The sequence below is a fragment of the Lathyrus oleraceus genome, chromosome 3, assembly GCF_024323335.1.
Source record: "Lathyrus oleraceus cultivar Zhongwan6 chromosome 3, CAAS_Psat_ZW6_1.0, whole genome shotgun sequence".
Taxonomy (NCBI): domain Eukaryota; kingdom Viridiplantae; phylum Streptophyta; class Magnoliopsida; order Fabales; family Fabaceae; genus Lathyrus; species Lathyrus oleraceus.
In genome coordinates, this window is record NC_066581.1 from 44,722,906 (window position 1) to 44,739,868 (window position 16,963).

At 38.4% G+C, this 16,963-nt stretch overlaps 1 protein-coding gene across 2 annotated transcripts in view; it reads right to left on the reverse strand.

Annotated features, from left to right (window-relative positions):
- The window catches only part of LOC127132404 (uncharacterized), a 62,411-nt gene that overhangs the window by 1,927 nt on the left and 43,521 nt on the right, over window positions 1–16,963 (reverse strand). Inside the window, exon 1 of one of the 2 annotated variants that reach the window (XM_051061354.1) lies at window positions 997–1,645. The exons of the other annotated variant lie outside the window; for it this stretch is intronic. Coding sequence (XP_050917311.1) covers window positions 997–1,464 — 468 coding nt within the window. The 5' untranslated portion in view covers window positions 1,465–1,645. Of the gene's footprint in view, window positions 1–996; window positions 1,646–16,963 lie in introns of those variants that run through there. 2 annotated transcript variants of the gene reach the window in all.

Here is a 16,963-nt window from a genome sequence, read left to right on the forward strand (position 1 = left end):
TCTTTTTCTCTTTTCTTGATTATGTATATATGGAGCAAGAGCCGTATGGCAAAGAAGTTCAATACTAAAATGTGAAAGATACTAAAAAGTACAAAAGTACTAGCTAAACTAAATATAGTCAAAAATGAAAATACCTCGCCTGATGCAAATTAAGTGACGTATTCAAAATGTCATATCGTCGTATGCCCATCTATAGAAAACAAAACATGTTTTGAAACTGAGAGAGGAATTTGGAAGAAGCAATAACTACAAGGGAATCAAATAGTTATGGCAGGTGAATGAGCGCTATCCAATCTAATCTTAATTTTTAAAATATTAAAATTTTTAAAATATTAAAATTTTTAAAATATTATTTTATATTCATAATATTTATTGTATTTTTAAAATAATACACTAGAAGTAATATAATGTTTATTTGAACTTAAATACTCCCTCCATCTCAAAATAATTATCACAGATAAAAATATAATAAATGAAAGAGAATCTTATTGTTAATAAATTATCTTTATTCATTAATGATGTATTCGAATTATTAAAAATATAGAGTAAGAGAATAATAAATTTAAAATATTAATTAGAGTGTATAATCGAAAGATAAACATAAGAATTATTAATTCAAAATGATCATTTTCACCTTTATTTTCTAGTGCGAGTCCCGTCTAAGGATGTTGCAAATATTTGGGATTATTTTATTTTATATTCGTGATAACCATAATAAATATCAATATTTAATAAGGTGATGTAATAATACTATTCTTATTTATCTTTTATTTATATATTTTCTTAATTTATATAAAATTATTAAATAATTTTAAAACTGATAGATTAAACTTAACCTATAAACAACAATTTTCATTCTACCACGAGCAGAGATTATAATCTTGGGTTTAGTTACCTAACAGATTCAAACAAGATGATTTAATTAGAAATTAATCAACTTAAAAGTACTTGAAATTTATTAACTAATTAATAATGAAAACAGAAATATGGACGTACCTGGAATCTGCAGACATAATAGTCATCTCCAAATACAGCTCGCATGGCATCAACAGGTTTAACTTTGGGATTTCTTGGAAAATATGGAACACTCAGACACACGTAAGCTTTCACTCTTTCAGGTCGAAGCAAACACAGATTCCAACCTATGGTAGCACCCCAATCATGAGCCACTAGAAAGACTTGTTCAACACCGAGTGAATCAATAAGAGCAACTATGTCACCAACCAAATGGAAAATCGTATAGCTGTTAATCGAAGCGGGAGCTTCGGTGTCGCCGTAGCCTCGTAGATCGGGAGCCACGGCACGGTAACCGAGAGAGCCGAGAGCCGCAATCTGGTGACGCCATGAGTACCAGAGTTCAGGGAAGCCGTGAAGGAACAAAACAACCGGTCCTTCTTTGCCTTTTTCTGCGATATGCATCTTGATTCCATTAACTTCAACTGTTCTGTGTTCTATTCCTTCCATGCTTAATCTCTTTGGTGTGAATTTATGAAGTGAAATAGATATTGAATTATAAGCGGAGAGATAACATGAAATTGAAAATGAAATTGAATTGGGCGATTTTAATGAAGAGGTGTTTGGTTTCAACTTTCAACTTTCAACATTGACGAGGTGTGTGTGACCGAAAGGAAGAAAGAATGGAAATTTGGTAACTATGCCTATTTGCGAATTTTTTTAAAATAACTATTTTTTTCAATTTAAATATTAAAGTAATTAATTTTTCAAATTAAATATTAAAGTAATTAATTTTTCAAATTAAATATTAAAATAATCATATTTTCTATTGATGCGTCAGTTAAACGGGCACATTCAAATATAATTTACAGAAGACGTTAGATACATTGGCGCATACTTGCAATGCTAATGGACTTAGGCGCTCATACATCTATCGCATGTATGCTTTGATGTCACATGCATTGGCGTGTGCATACATTAGTGTATGTGTTAATGCATGTGGCGCATGCACCTTCCATTTTTTAAAAATTTTAAATTTTATAATTATAATTAATTAAATTAAATATAAATTAAAAATTATATTATATTATAAATTAAAAATATAAAATTGACAAGAAAATTAATGACTCGTCCATTTAAACGCCTTCTTGTTCTACATCCAGGTGCGTTAGCATGTCTTCGAGGTCTCTCACGATTTTTCTGAGGTGTTTTGGGTCTTTGAGTGCCAACATAATACAATGGTGGCTGGAATAAAGGTTCGGTGGAAGGTCCAGTGGTATTTGATAGATTTGTCATCATTTGTCCCCAATAGTTGGGGGATTGTCGCCAACGGTGCTTCCGTAATTGAGTTTGATGTTCATGTTGTCGTAGTTGGATCGTTGTGGTTGGGTGGATTGTGGATGGTATGGTTGCCCGAATTAAGACATTGAATTGTTTTAGAAAAAAAGCAATGGTTTTTGTGGTGTACTAAAATCAAACAATGATTGGGTGTTGTGGCGATGAGATTTTTAGGTGTTCATTGGTGGGGGATACGATGGCATGACGTTGAATCGTATGAATCATCTGGGCTATAGACTGTTGTGGTGGTTGCGTATGGTTATTGGTGGTTAGGGTTAGATTCATGGTTTTGAGTTTAGGTGTGTGACATGAATTGCTTACGAGGTTGGGTGTATATGGTAGGGCGATGGTGTGAGGTTGGTCGTTGGGTTTGGGTGGGTTGACATTATTCTTGGACGGGGATTTGTTGTTGGGCGTATGATGACGAAGCTCGTTGGCGTAGATCAATCAAATACCTTGGTTCGGACACAAATTGTGGCGTTGTAACCGACCTAAACCATGCCATATAATATTGAGTTGGTCTAGCACCATGTATGACTGGTTCGTTTAAGATGTGTTATCGTTGATTCCTCCAATGACGACACATCTCTTTTGCGAAGTCTTTTCAGTCGGAATAATCCCATTGGCCATCGACTCTTTATTGATGCCAATCTCTCAAACACGTCGGAGGTTCTAGAATTTGTTGTTGCATGCCGAATAGCAGTTTTACACGATCACTCTGGTGCATCTCCATAATAGTGAACCAGATAATTGGTATTTTTGATGTCCAAACTGCAGCATCATCATGGTTAACCTGATGATCAAGACCCGGATATGGCCTCCAGATATACTACACAAGAATATGACATGATTAGATGATATGTAATTGGATAATTTTTTTAAAATCAAATGTAGAGTTGTGTGTTATTATTATATCTTCTGGTCCAATGTGGTCTAATAGATTGTGATAGACTACTACAATGTGTTTCAGACACCTGTTGTAGTTCATCCCTTTAACTAACCACCTAGATCGAAAAGATTTGAAAAATATTATTTACAGTTAGTTGTAGTATAAAGTCTAATAAATTAGATGGTAAAATTTTTAACTTACTTTGTTGCATAGAGAAATATGAATGGCTTCTCATTGACCGAGGCGAGTGATAACATTCTTGACCAATCTCATGCTTGTAGCAAATAGGCACATGAATAAAACTACAAGTATTTTTTTGGCATTTTTATACAACGAACTATATAGATGGGACAAAACATCTGAACCCCAACTATATGTGCTTACCTTATTTATGTTTTGTAACAATGGCAAATACATAATATTTACCGTATTACCAGTACTTTCAGGAAATAAAAAATTATCAAATAAAATTATAATATAACACCGAGCTTTAATTATCTTTTCATACTCGGTAGATTCTTCGGTTAGTGTTATACTTGCATAATATTGTTTAAGATATTTTAAATTAATACCTTGACCCCTAGCTTGACCAGAAGTCTCTCCTGTAGTTGTGTCTTCACACAAATGGGCATCCAACAATTTATCGCATATAGAGTTATCTTGGTTAACTCTACCATTTACGATCTTACCATCGATACGTAGACCTAACAACATGTAGACGTCCTCAAGTGTGACGGCACACTCACAAAAAGGAAGGTGAAATGTGTGGGTGTCGGGTCTCCATCTCTCTAACAAAGCAAGAATAAATTTGTAGTCAAGTGAGTATGAGACTATGTTGAGTAGATTACCAAAACCGCATCCTTGAATATATGGTTCTGTCAAAGGATCGTGTGGTACATATTTATGTACACGACATTGAAATCTCTTTGGGTCATAATAAAACATAAGTAAAAAAGACGTAATAAACAATAGATACATTTTGTTACGAAATAAGAATAAGTGATAACATACAAATATCGTAATATTATCGATTGTTCCTCGATGTTCATCACATATAGTCAATAGAGACATAATGTTGCAGAGAGATTGACCTTGGCAGAGAGATTAAGTGTTGTAGAGGTTGGGTGTTGCAGAGGTTGAGTATTACAGATATTGAGTGTTACAAATATTGAGTGTTGCAGATGTTGAGTATTGTGAAGCATGGGACTAGGTGTCGAAGTTAAGGGTGCATGCATGGTAGTAGGCGCCAAAGCTAATGGTGCATGGCTTACTTTTAAGCATGAGTAAACACCAAAGCTAAGGGTGCATGGCTTGCTTTATGCGCCATTGATAAGGGTGTCTGCTTTGGATTATTAGGGCAAAATCATATTTGTATACGCATGCCTTGGCTTATTATGGCAGAGAATCATGCAGGCGCATGCTTTGCATTGTCTTGTCTCTGCATGGAATCATGCAGATTCTTTGCAGATTCTTTGCGTGATCAGTACACTTGCCTCTGCTGCCTTCACCATCTACCCTATTTAACTGCATGCTAATATGTGATCAATGCATTCACCACCAAACACTAAACTTACATTTTTAAAAAAATGTCTTCATCACCACCTTACATGATCAGTGCACATACCGATGGTGAAATATTTGAGCATCACTTGTTCCGTTTTTATTTTTGCAACACAAAAGTAACTCGGTTTACAATAAATCAACGATCAAATTTTTCACATTTGAAACAAATAATAGAAAAGAAATTGCAGTGTAGTCAGGTGGGACAAATCATCTATAAAAATATGGTGTGGTTTGCAGACAACCAAGTAAAGTTTTATCAGTTGAAGATTTGAGATGATGACGATGTTCAACATATGTTTTTCAATCATGAAAAATTTGGGTACAATGATATAAAGTTATATATATTAACACAACAACATCAAGTGTCTCAGTTCTTAGATCCGTCACAAGTTTTTTGTGAAACTGATGACGACGAACAAGCTGAAGTCAATATTGTTGACGAGGAAGAAGAAGAAGTCGAGTTATTGGTCGATTCAATGGTGAATGATGAAGAAGAAGAGGAGCCATTACCAGTTATTCATGTATATTTTCCACCTCAACACATGAGAAGCTTGAATTTGGAGGCAGATGAACCTTCGTCAGATACATTTTACAATCCTTATGTGCAAATTCAAGGATCATTGAAAGAAGGAGACATATTTTGCACAAAAGAAGACTGTGTCAGAGCCATTAAAAAGTATCACATGGAATTATCAGCTGATTGTAGAGTTGATCGAACTAGTGCAATGGGGTATAAGATTTATGGTCGAAATGAGCTCTGCCTATTCAGGTTGTCAGCTTCTTACCCTAGAAGGAGTGATTCTTGGGAGATTGGTTCAATGGGTCCAGTTCACACATGCTTAACCATGAACCCAATGCAAGACCATCGTAAACTCAACTCTCAGTTAATATGTGATGAAATTTTATCTGTCATTAGCAATAATTCGTCGTTAAAGGTGAGTACAATAATCTCGCATATTGTAACACAATACAACTATACTACATCATACAGGAAGACTTGGATATCTAGGACAAAGGCGGTTGAAAAAGTGTATGGCAATTGGGAGGAGTCTTACAAACAATTTCCAAAATACGTAGTGGCTCTTAAACATTATGCTCCAGGGACTATTGTCAATTTGGAGATGTTGTCGGTGTTGGTATAAGCCCTAGAGGCCAATACTTTTGGTACTTGTATCGAATTATTTATTAATAATAAAAGGCTTTTTCTTTATTATGTTTGTCTAATAAAGTTCCTAGAATAGATAGTCCGTTTAATGTATCAAGTGTGACTTAATCATGATATCACTTTAAACATAAGGACACTATTCTTAAACTATCCATAGTAGAGCTTTATTGTGAAGTGGGATAACATTAAAGCATTAAGACTATTATGTATATAGACTGGTGATCACATCTCATGGGTCATGGATAAGGAGTTATCAAGTCTTAAACATAGGTATGAATATTAAGAGTAATATTTATACTGGATTGACCCGCTATGAGAATACTATATAGAATGTTATGCAAAGTGTCATAAGTTATTCTCATGGTGATAATGGTGTATACCATCCTTCGACCTGAAACCACTATGGACCCTAGATGTAGAGTTGAGTGCCTTATTGCTGATCAAACATTGTCCGTAACTGGATGACCATAAAGACAGTTGATGGGTACTCCACGAAGCATGCTAAGGGACATGAGTGACCTAGATGGAATTTGCCCATCCTGCATAACAAGATAAATGTCTATGGGCCCAAGATTGAACTGGACAAGGATGACACGGTTTATGCCTTGTGTTCAATATAGACATAAGGGCAAAAGGGTAATTGTACACATAAGTATTATCACATAAGGATTTGTCATATCACATGACATTTTCGTGTCTTGGGTAGCAGTGATGTGTTGATAGATACCGCTCACTATTTATTATGTTAAATACGTGATTTAATGTAATTGCCAATGTCGCGAAAACCTACAGGGTCACACACAAAAGGAAGGATTGATGAGAGATAGAGTAACTAAGTAATACCATAATGTATGGTGCACTTAAGTGAATTGTAGAACATCGTAAGGTACGGTGTACTTAAGTAGAATACGAAATATGGTAAGGTACCACGCGCTTAAGTGATTTTGGCATATTATAAGATATGGGCCACATACACTTGAGTGGGCCTTTTAGCTTGCAGCCCACACAAGTGGTTCTATAAATAGAACCCTTGTGTAGAAGCATTTGTGCAGTTGCAATTTCGTTTCTCTCTCTTTCTCTCTCACTCAAATCCTTCATTCGTAGTAGCTAGCACTGAGATTGAAGGAATTTGTTCGTGTGGATTGAGTAGAGGCGTTGTCATCGTTCAACGTTCGTGATCGCTCTGTAGATCTACATCAAAGGTTACAATCGCCACAAGAGATAACGATTCTATCACTGATCATGCCCATTCGTAAGGATCACTAAAGGAGAAATTTTAAATTCTGCTGCGTTATGGATCGCTCTTCTCCTTCAATGGTATCAGAGCCACTTACGAAACCATGCATCTGATAGCTATTTATTTTTTGTATTTTATGTATGAATACGATTAAAAGACAGAATGAATCAAAGAATAAACGAGTAATTAAATTTGGCATCATGTGTGTACGATTTGGATGATTGATGTTGACTATGCTTCGGAATCCGACATTAGTATGATGAAGTAGTGATACATCGGTCGTCCATAGGTTATGCAATTGATATCGATTAAGTTATATATATGATATAAGTAATCCTGATGCAAAATACGGTATATATGATATACTGTTTCTGTTTCGTTCATTCAAACAATTAATAGTTGTTTTCCTTTGAGCGATCAATGGTCGTTTGCTTCTTGATCTGACATTAGTATGGTGAAGCAATGACGTGTTGATCAATCATACTGAATCAACAATCGAGATGTGTTTGACGGTATGAAATTGGTGCATTAGGGTTAATGACGGTACAAGGGTTGTGTTGTCAAAGAGTTATGTGATTAGGGTTGTAACTGCGCAAGAGTTGTGCTATAAAGTATCAAGTGTTGATGCGAAAAACGACGTTGATTTCAAATGAATTGTTCATTAAAAATTTCGGCCAGGGGCGCTTCCCTCTTGACCCCCGTCCGTTGATCGGTCAACGGAACCATCGTCCGCTGACCGGCCAGCGGAACCCCCGTCCCGCTGATCGGGCAGCGGACCCCCGGCTAACTCTGCGTAGTGTGATCGGTCACCGAAATTTAATTTAGTTTTAATTAATTAAAATAATTAAAATTAATAATGATAATAATAATGTGTTTATTATTGTTGTCTTGTGGTGATCGGTTATGGCCTTAGTTTTTCTTTATTTTGCTTTGGGTTGTTAAAATACGACCTGCGTGTCGTGCCTCTCTTTTAATCTCTTAATGTAACTTCTTTTCTCATCTCATTCCCTCGTATGTAAATCGAGTTTCTTTTATGTAATGTAATGTTATGAAGAAAGAGAAGAATTCAATATCAAAGGAGGACAACCTTGAAGATCTTGCTTGGAGAAGCTTAGATCGTTATTAGGTTAGCTTAGGTTCTCTCATTGGCTTGGGAGAATAATTGTGCTAGGGGCCATAACTGTTTCATTATATATGTTGATGCATGTGAGAGACGATTTATATGATAAATAAGCCGATGAGATCAGAATAATTGCAAATTCCCTCAAATTAAATATTAAGTTTAAGCTTTCCAAGTTTTAGCACTCATCAAGACTAGTATCGGATAATGTAGGTTTCGCCTACGCGAGGTGCATATTCTATATTAGTAAGGTGCGATGGGATGATTGTAATATTCAATTGCTAAAACAATGGGTCAAACTTAACTAAACAAATTATAATAAGATTATATATGTTTAGAAGCAAGAGTTGGAAATGATCCATGTGATGGATTGGAATAATGAGTTATTCACCCAACTAAAATATTCGAGAGTTGTATTAGATACAATTGGAAGGAGTTCCTACCTAAATAACCTAGTTTTGTGTAATCCTCCTACGCGGATTTAAAACAAAGTAAAATGTGGATCTCGGCCCACTAGAAAATCTTCCAACGGGATTTTCCGAATCAAATGGTAAGGGTCATTTGTTTTGAGTAAAATAGTGGAAGCATATTTAATTAAAGGCCTAATTAAATATGTTATTGATACTTATATTTTCATTATTTTCATGTAGATTACCATGATAAAAAACACCTCTAACAATATTTTGCGATCAATCCTTAACAAGGAAAAATTGTCTGGGACAAATTTTCTGGATTGGCACTAATCGGAAAAATAGCAAGTGTACTATTTTTACCGATGTAGTAATAAGGAGTTTTATTTCCAAGTATCGATCTCAAGGATTGCATAGGAAATACTTATTTTAATTTGATTCTATCCGAACAAAAAGATAATGGTTTGGTTGTTTTGGAATTTATAATAGTAAACACAAAAATAGTAAAAATAATTGGTTAAGATAACAGATGCTAGGGTGAGTGGTTGAGTTAACCGGTTATGAATTCAGTCCCGATTTCCTTAATACATATGAAACATTCAATCACCTAACCTCAGAATGTTCTTACTTAAGTCCTTAAGGAAGAAACTATTAAACTACCAATTCTTACTCAAATGTCCATTCAATTAATCATTGGTTTTAATCATACAAAATATCAAGGTTTACGGTGATTTACGAAAGTTACTAGTCCTAGATGATGCATTCATAAACCCAATTGTGTGAAAACCCTACCAATCACAATCCTGTTATTGGAAGTCACAGATCAATTTGTATTTGTCCGATACAAAAGCATAATAACATCACACCATTGAATTGAAATACGTAACATAGTAATCAAGAAATCATTGGTTCAAATTCATAACATACGATAACATCAGGACCACCCCCTTAGCATCAGGGGGTTTAGCCTCTCATAGTACTTAAAGAACTCATAAAGTAAAGATTAGACATTACAAAGAATTAGGAGAGTTTGATCTTCAATGGTTGATACCCTTGAATCTCGCCGTCTTCAAATCCATCGTATTCGCTATCTTCTCCAATGCAATGCTTTCGTTCGTCTGTAAAAAGGTCCCTTCTTCTTTCTCTTCCAAGCCTTCTTATAGCTTCAGATGACTCTCTTCCAAGCTAAAGGTCCAAACTACCCTTAATGAGCAGAATCGGTTCACACAGCAAAAATTAGGTTTTCCAAGCTGCGTTCAATCAACACGGCCGTGTGGTGGCACACGGGTGGCCGTGTTGTTCTTCATCATTAATTATTTTCAGCATAAGTTACAGTGGCAACAACACGGGTCGTGTCCCTACACACGGGTGCCCGTGTTAATGCACTGTTTTAATCAACACGGCCGTGTGGTGGCACACGGGTGCCCGTGTCGATCTCTGTTTTTCTGCTCCCTCTCTGCTCTGCTTGATCAACAACACGGGCAGTGTTGTGGCACATGGGTGCCCGTGTTGACCTGCTGTTTTTTCATATTTTTGTCCTTCAGAGTGTCCAGAACTTCACCATTCTTGCTTTTAAACCTGTAACAATGACACTACCAAACGAAGCATAAACGAGATCTTTTTGACATAAACTTGTAATCGAATGCAATGTAATACCAAACCAACAAAACATGCTAATTGACTCAAATGCAACTAAAAACAAACATAAATCTTACCAAGGTGATGAAAATATGTCGGATTAGCGGCGGGAATTCAATGGAAATGGTGACCGATCACAACCCCAAACTTGTCTCATTGCTTGTCCTCAAGTGATGTATTGAGTCCAAACAAAGGTCACCCCCGAATTCGTTTTCCACAATGCAACCTAGTCTTTCACCATTTGTGTTCTTCCTTTCCAATCGAGTTTCAGGTCTCTCCGATTCAGGCAGTTTACCACATTTCCACATCATAAACCTCTTCACCTGCAAGCTTTTCACACACTCACAATATCTCTCAGGGTTAGGTGTGTACACTCACAGCACAATATGCAATACCAAACTCTTAACTTTGAATACATTCTAATGTCACTACCACAGCAGATTCCACACACTTTTTGAGGTCTTTTTAGGTTGTAACGGGGCTTGGGTACGGTGGGATAAACAAAACAAATTGGATAACAAAGGGTTTTGAACTCGGTAGTCATGTTGTGTGATTTTTCTTTCTCTTTTTTTCTGTGCATCACATATACTCTGGGGGTTAATTTCACTCTTTTGACTCTTTTTCTACTCAAAATTTTCCGAGCATTTTATATCTGTTAGAATCTAAGGTCTCGACAAGTGCATTTTTCTCTTTTTTTTTCTTTTCTTTTTTTTTCTTTTTTTTTCTTTTTTTTTCTCTTTTTTTTTTCTTTTAAAGAAACTACATACTATTTTTCTTTTTGTATGATCTCATCTTATGCACTTGCCTTCTCTTTCAAGATTTCCACCCCAAACTTAGTTTTATTGCACATCTTGCAATTCACACAATCATACCGAGTTATGACACAAAAGGAAATGGATGATTAAAAGTTAACAGGGGGTTTATGATGAATAATGCTTAAACGTTAACATGGGGTTTACGATGAATAAAATGGCTAAGGCTCAACGGGGTTTACGAAGGGAAACATACATATAGGGATGGCTAGAAAGGCCCTGGCTAAACAAACAACTTGCCTCAGTGTGTGTTGTCATGCTGTGACGTGTCAACAGGACATACGCAAAATCAGAGTGATAAAGTCATACCTGGCTGAACTCTCATGTTGATATTTCGTGTTTGGCTTTTTGTGATCTCACCATGTTAGTTAGCTTGCAAGCTCTGAAGTCTCTTCGTGTTATGTGGTTCTTTCCTGACTTGGTATTTCCATACCGCTTTCTTGGTCCGGTGTCCCCAAAATGTGTCTGACTTCTTTTCTCAAGGTTGCATCAACTTTTGGGGTGCCTTATCAGCCTAAGTTTGAGGGGTGTCATTCATCCACTACCATTGATCCCGGGCTCGTCCAACCGTTTCTCATCACCCTGTACACACAGTAGGTCCAAAAGAACAGAAAACAACCAAAACAAACAAACATCCTAATATAATGATAACATAACATAAACAAAACAAAGTGAAAGAAAATAAAAACATGAAAGGAGAAACCCCCCCCCCCCACACTTGAACTAAACATTGGCCTCAATGTTTAAATTCAAACACGAAAGGGACTTACAATGCTCACTGTTGAGGAGGAGGCGGGGGATCATGCAGAAAATGCAACATCAGACGTTGCATCATGGCCTGCATGTCATCCATGATTGTCCCTTGCCGGAACAGTTCCACACTCTGTCTATCTAATTCCGCACCTTGTCTGGTCTGCTCGGTGCGGAGAGTTCCCATCTCCGTCTGTATCCAACCCCACTGGTCCTGAGACATGAAAGAGGAGCCTTCACCATGTAGGCTCGAATCATGTGGGGGTGGCATACTGTGGGTAGCTTGCCTCTCATCTTCTTCCATGTCCTCACCTGAAAGATCATGGTCAAACTGTGCATCTTCCCCTCCCGCTTGGGCTGAACCTGTGTACAACCAATTAGCAGCATTGGCAATGCTAATGGACCAAGGTGCAGGTAGTGCGAGCACTTCCACATTGTGAATCATCAGAGCGTAATGAGTCGGCCGGATGGCAATCATTTATTGATTGACTAGCGTGTGCATGTCAATCTTAGTCTTGCCCATTACTGCAGTCTCTTCCATTAGAAGTTGATCATACCCGAAGTGGCCCGCAATCTGCGTGATCAGACCACCTACAGAAATATCCCCAGTAGTGGCATGGCCAACCTGTTTCAGATGATTGGCGGCGAAAGCCGCTGCATTGATTCGCTCATTATGGGCCATGCAATACAGAAAATATAATTCTCTCTTTGCCGCAACCCCAGTACTATCACCCCGTCCGAACAAGGTGTATGCTAACCCTTTTTGTGCATACCTGAAGCACGGGTTATGAATTCTAGAAGCTTTTCCCGAGCTAGGGTTATACCCAGTTTTACCTGTAATAGCTTGCCAGAAATCAACAGCAGAAAAAGTGTCCGGAGGGGATCCGGGTCCAGATACCGGGAGTTTCAGAATACTCCCCAGTTCCTCAACCGATAACTCATGATCTTCATCAAACAGGCGGAAAGTAATTTTCCCATAAAACTCCAACTCCGACCCTGTCCACCTTCTCCTCATCTTGAACTCAACCGTACTCAAGAATTCAAGGGTGATCCGAGCGAAGGTCGGTGCTTCGAATTGCATGTATTCCAACATACCGATGGTGTGGAACATGCGGTGCACCTCCTCTTTCAAACCTAACTCATCCAGGGTGGCATCACACATATATCGGGTCGGAATAAGCTTACGTTTTGCTAGAATCACATACCTCTCTTGATGCTCCGGTTGGTCAAACACAATGCCATGAGTGTTTGTAGTGCGTCTAACCCGTTGCTTTGATCGAGAAGACGTGGCTACCTCCTTCTCCTTGCTTGCACGCTTTGGAGGCATAATGGTACCTGACAAAAATTTCTCAAAATCCAACGAAAAGGTTAGTGAAAACTGTAACAGTCACTGTGTAGAGGACGACGATGGGAACACTTTTTGTGAAGGTGAGATGAGGTTAAAGTGAGTGGAGCTAGGAGAAAAGTGAAGCTTAGCTTGATGGAGGCTAGGTTAACAATGGAGGAAGTGGGAGAGAGAGGTTGCCAAAATCAGAAAAAGTGAGAATGAGTAGTGAGGAAGAGAGATAATAGCAAGTGGGGCCCATTACTTAAAATACCCAAAATCAAAAAATTTGAAAATTTTACCCGTTACAAACAACACGGCCGTGTTCCTGCACACGGGCACCCGTGTTAATCTTCTGTTTTAATTAACACGGCCGTGTGTCAGCACACAGGCGCCCGTGTTAACTCACTGTTTTACTTAACACGGTCGTGTGTCACCACACGGGCGCCCGTGTTAATCCACTGTTTTGATTAACACGGTCGTGTGTCAGCACATGGGTGGCCGTGTGGATGCCCCTGTTTTTCTCATTTTTTGAATTCGGAAATGCTTCTTTGGTCTGGCATCCTGTCGCTGCGACGTGATTATGATTATGGCATCCTTTCTCCCTACCTGCAACAATATTTCACACCCATACAGAAAACTAAAAGAAAAAGCAAAATAAGTTAGCAATCGAACACGTGGGTTGCCTCCCACGAAGCGCTTCGTTTAACGTCGCATGGCTCGACGGTTGTCCACCTCATTAGGTGAGGCGCATATGGTCAATCAAACCCGATTGTTGGCCTCTGTAATATGGCTTCAGCCTCTGGCCACTCACCTTGAATACATCTCCATTGTCTTGGTTCTTAATCTCTATTGCTCCATGGGGAAAAACCTTATGCACGACAAATGGCCCGGACCATCTGGACTTTAATTTCCCAGGAAACAACTTGAGCCGCGAATTGAACAACAATACCAGTTATCCTTCCCAGAAATCTTTCCTGATGATTCTCTGATCATGCCACTTCCGTGTTTGCTCCTTGTACATCTTTGCATTCTCATATGCCTGATTACGAAATTCTTCTAACTCGTGAAGTTGAAGAATTCGGGATTCACCGGCTTTTGCAAGATCACAATTTAAGAACTTGGATGCCCAAAAGGCTTTGTGCTCCAATTCCAGAGGAAGATGACAAGCCTTACCATAAATCAGCTGATACGGAGACATGCCAATTGGTGTTTTGAAAGCGGTTCGGTACGCCCATAACGCATCATCCAATTTGATTGCCCAATCTTTCCGTGAAGCACTGACTGTTTTTTCCAAAATCTTTTTAATTTGCCGATTAGACACTTCAACTTGCCCACTCGTTTGGGGATGATATGGTGTGGCAATCTTGTGCTTCACATTATATTTCTTCAATAAGTTCTCCATGAGCTTATTTAAGAAATGTGTTCCTTCATCACTGATTAGTGCTCGAGGCACACCAAACCTTGAGAAGATATTTTGTTTAAGGAAGCTTACCACTGCTCTAGCGTCATTAGAGGGGAGAGCTACGGCTTCCACCCATTTAGAGACGTAGTCCACAGCCATCAGAATATAATTTTTCCCAAATGAGGGTGGAAATGGCCCCATAAAGTCGATTCCCCAAACATCAAATAATTCCACTTCAAGCATGCCCTTTTGAGGCATCTGATTCTTTCTAGAGATATTTCCTGTCCGTTGGCATCTGTCACATTCCTTCACCACGACTTGGGCATCCTTAAACAACGTGGGCCAGTACAACCCGGATTGGAGGACTTTTGCGGTTGTCCTGTCTCCACTAAAGTGTCCCCCATAATCTGAGTCATGACAAGCCTTTAAGACTTCATTTTGTTCTTCCTCAGGGACACATCGACGAATTAGCCCGTCTACCCCTTTCTTGTACAAGAATGGTAAGTCCCACAAATAAAACCTGCAATCATGAAGAAACTTTTTCTTTTTGTTATAATCAAAGTCGTCAGGAATTATACCACCTACCAGGTAGTTTGCATAGTCCGCAAACCAAGGAACACCCACCACCGCGAGGATTCTTTCATCTATAAACTCGTCCTTTATGGGATATTCCTCTTCCGTCTCTTCAATCGGAGACATTCGGGACAGATGGTCAGCAACGATGTTTTCACACCCCTTTTTATCTCGAATTTCAAGGTCAAATTCTTGCAACAGCAAGATCCATCTGAGCAGCCTTGGCTTCGAGTCCTGTTTAGAAAAAAGATATTTCAACGCAGCATGGTCAGTATAAATAATTACCTTTGTTCCCAACAAGTATTGCCGAAATTTGTCAAAGGCATAAACCACCGTCAGTAACTCCTTCTTTGTGGTTGCATAATTCATCTGGGTTGGATTCAACACATAGCTAGCATAGTAGATGACGTGGAGGCGTTTGTCTTTTCTTTGCCCCAAGACTGCCCCTACTGCTATATCGCTCACATCGCACATTATCTCAAAGGGTAGAGACCAGTCAGGTGAGATCACTATAGGAGCAGACACCAATCTATTTTTCAGAGTCTCGAAGGCTTCGTTGCACTTTTTGTCAAACAGAAATGGAGTATCCTTCACAAGCAGGCTAGTCAACGGTTTTGCGATCTTGGAGAAATCTTTGATGAACCTACGATAGAATCCTGCATGTCCCAAGAAACTCCGTATACCTTTCTCATTCACAGGGTGAGGGAGATTGGCGATCACTTCCACTTTTGCCTTGTCAACTTCTATCCCTTGATGGGAAATTTTATGACCTAGTACTATCCCTTCTCTCACCATGAAGTGACAATTTTCCCAATTCAGAATTAGATTGGTTTGTTGACACCTTTCCAGCACAAGTGACAGATTATACAAACAATTTTCGAAGGAAGATCCAAAAACCAAAAAATCATCCATAAACACTTCCATGTGCTTTTCAAGCATATCGGAAAATATGGATGTCATGCACCTCTGAAATGTTGCAGGTGTGTTGCATAACCCAAATGACATTCTTCTATAAGCAAAGATTCCGTATGGGCATGTGAATGCTGTTTTTTCTTGATCCTCAAGTGCCACCGCAATTTGGTTGTACCCTGAGTACCCATCCAGAAAACAGTAGAAATCATGACCTGCCAATCTTTCCAACATCTGATCGATAAAAGGTAAAGGAAAATGGTCCTTCCTTGTAGCAGTGTTCATTCTTCTATAGTCTATGCAAACTCTCCATCCTGTAACAGTATGGGTGGGGATCAACTCATTTTTCTCATTTTTTATCACAGTTGTCCCTCCCTTCTTTGGTACCACATGAACTGGGTTCACCCACGAACTGTCAGATATTGGGTAAATTAACCCCGCATCTAAAAGTTTCACAACCTCCTTGCGAACAACTTCTTTCATAGCTGGATTCAGTCTTCTTTGAGGTTGGACGACCGGTTTCTGATCATCCTCCATCAAAATCTTGTGCATACACATTGTCGGGCTGATTCCTTTCAAATCGTCCATCGCCCACCCAATAGCACCCTTGTATTTCTTTAAGACTTTGATTAGCTCTCCTTCTTGGGTCTCTCTCAAACCTGAATTGATGATTGCTGGACATTTTTCCACATTGTCGAGAAAAACATATTTGAGATGTTCTGGTAATTGTTTCAACTCTATCCCCTTTTTTATATCCTGTTTTGATTCTGAAGATGTTTTAGGTCGAAGCTCCTCCCACCGTTGCGGTCGGGAACGAACCCAAGGCGGTTGTTCCTTTAACATTGCTACCACTTCGGATTCTTCCTCATTAATTCC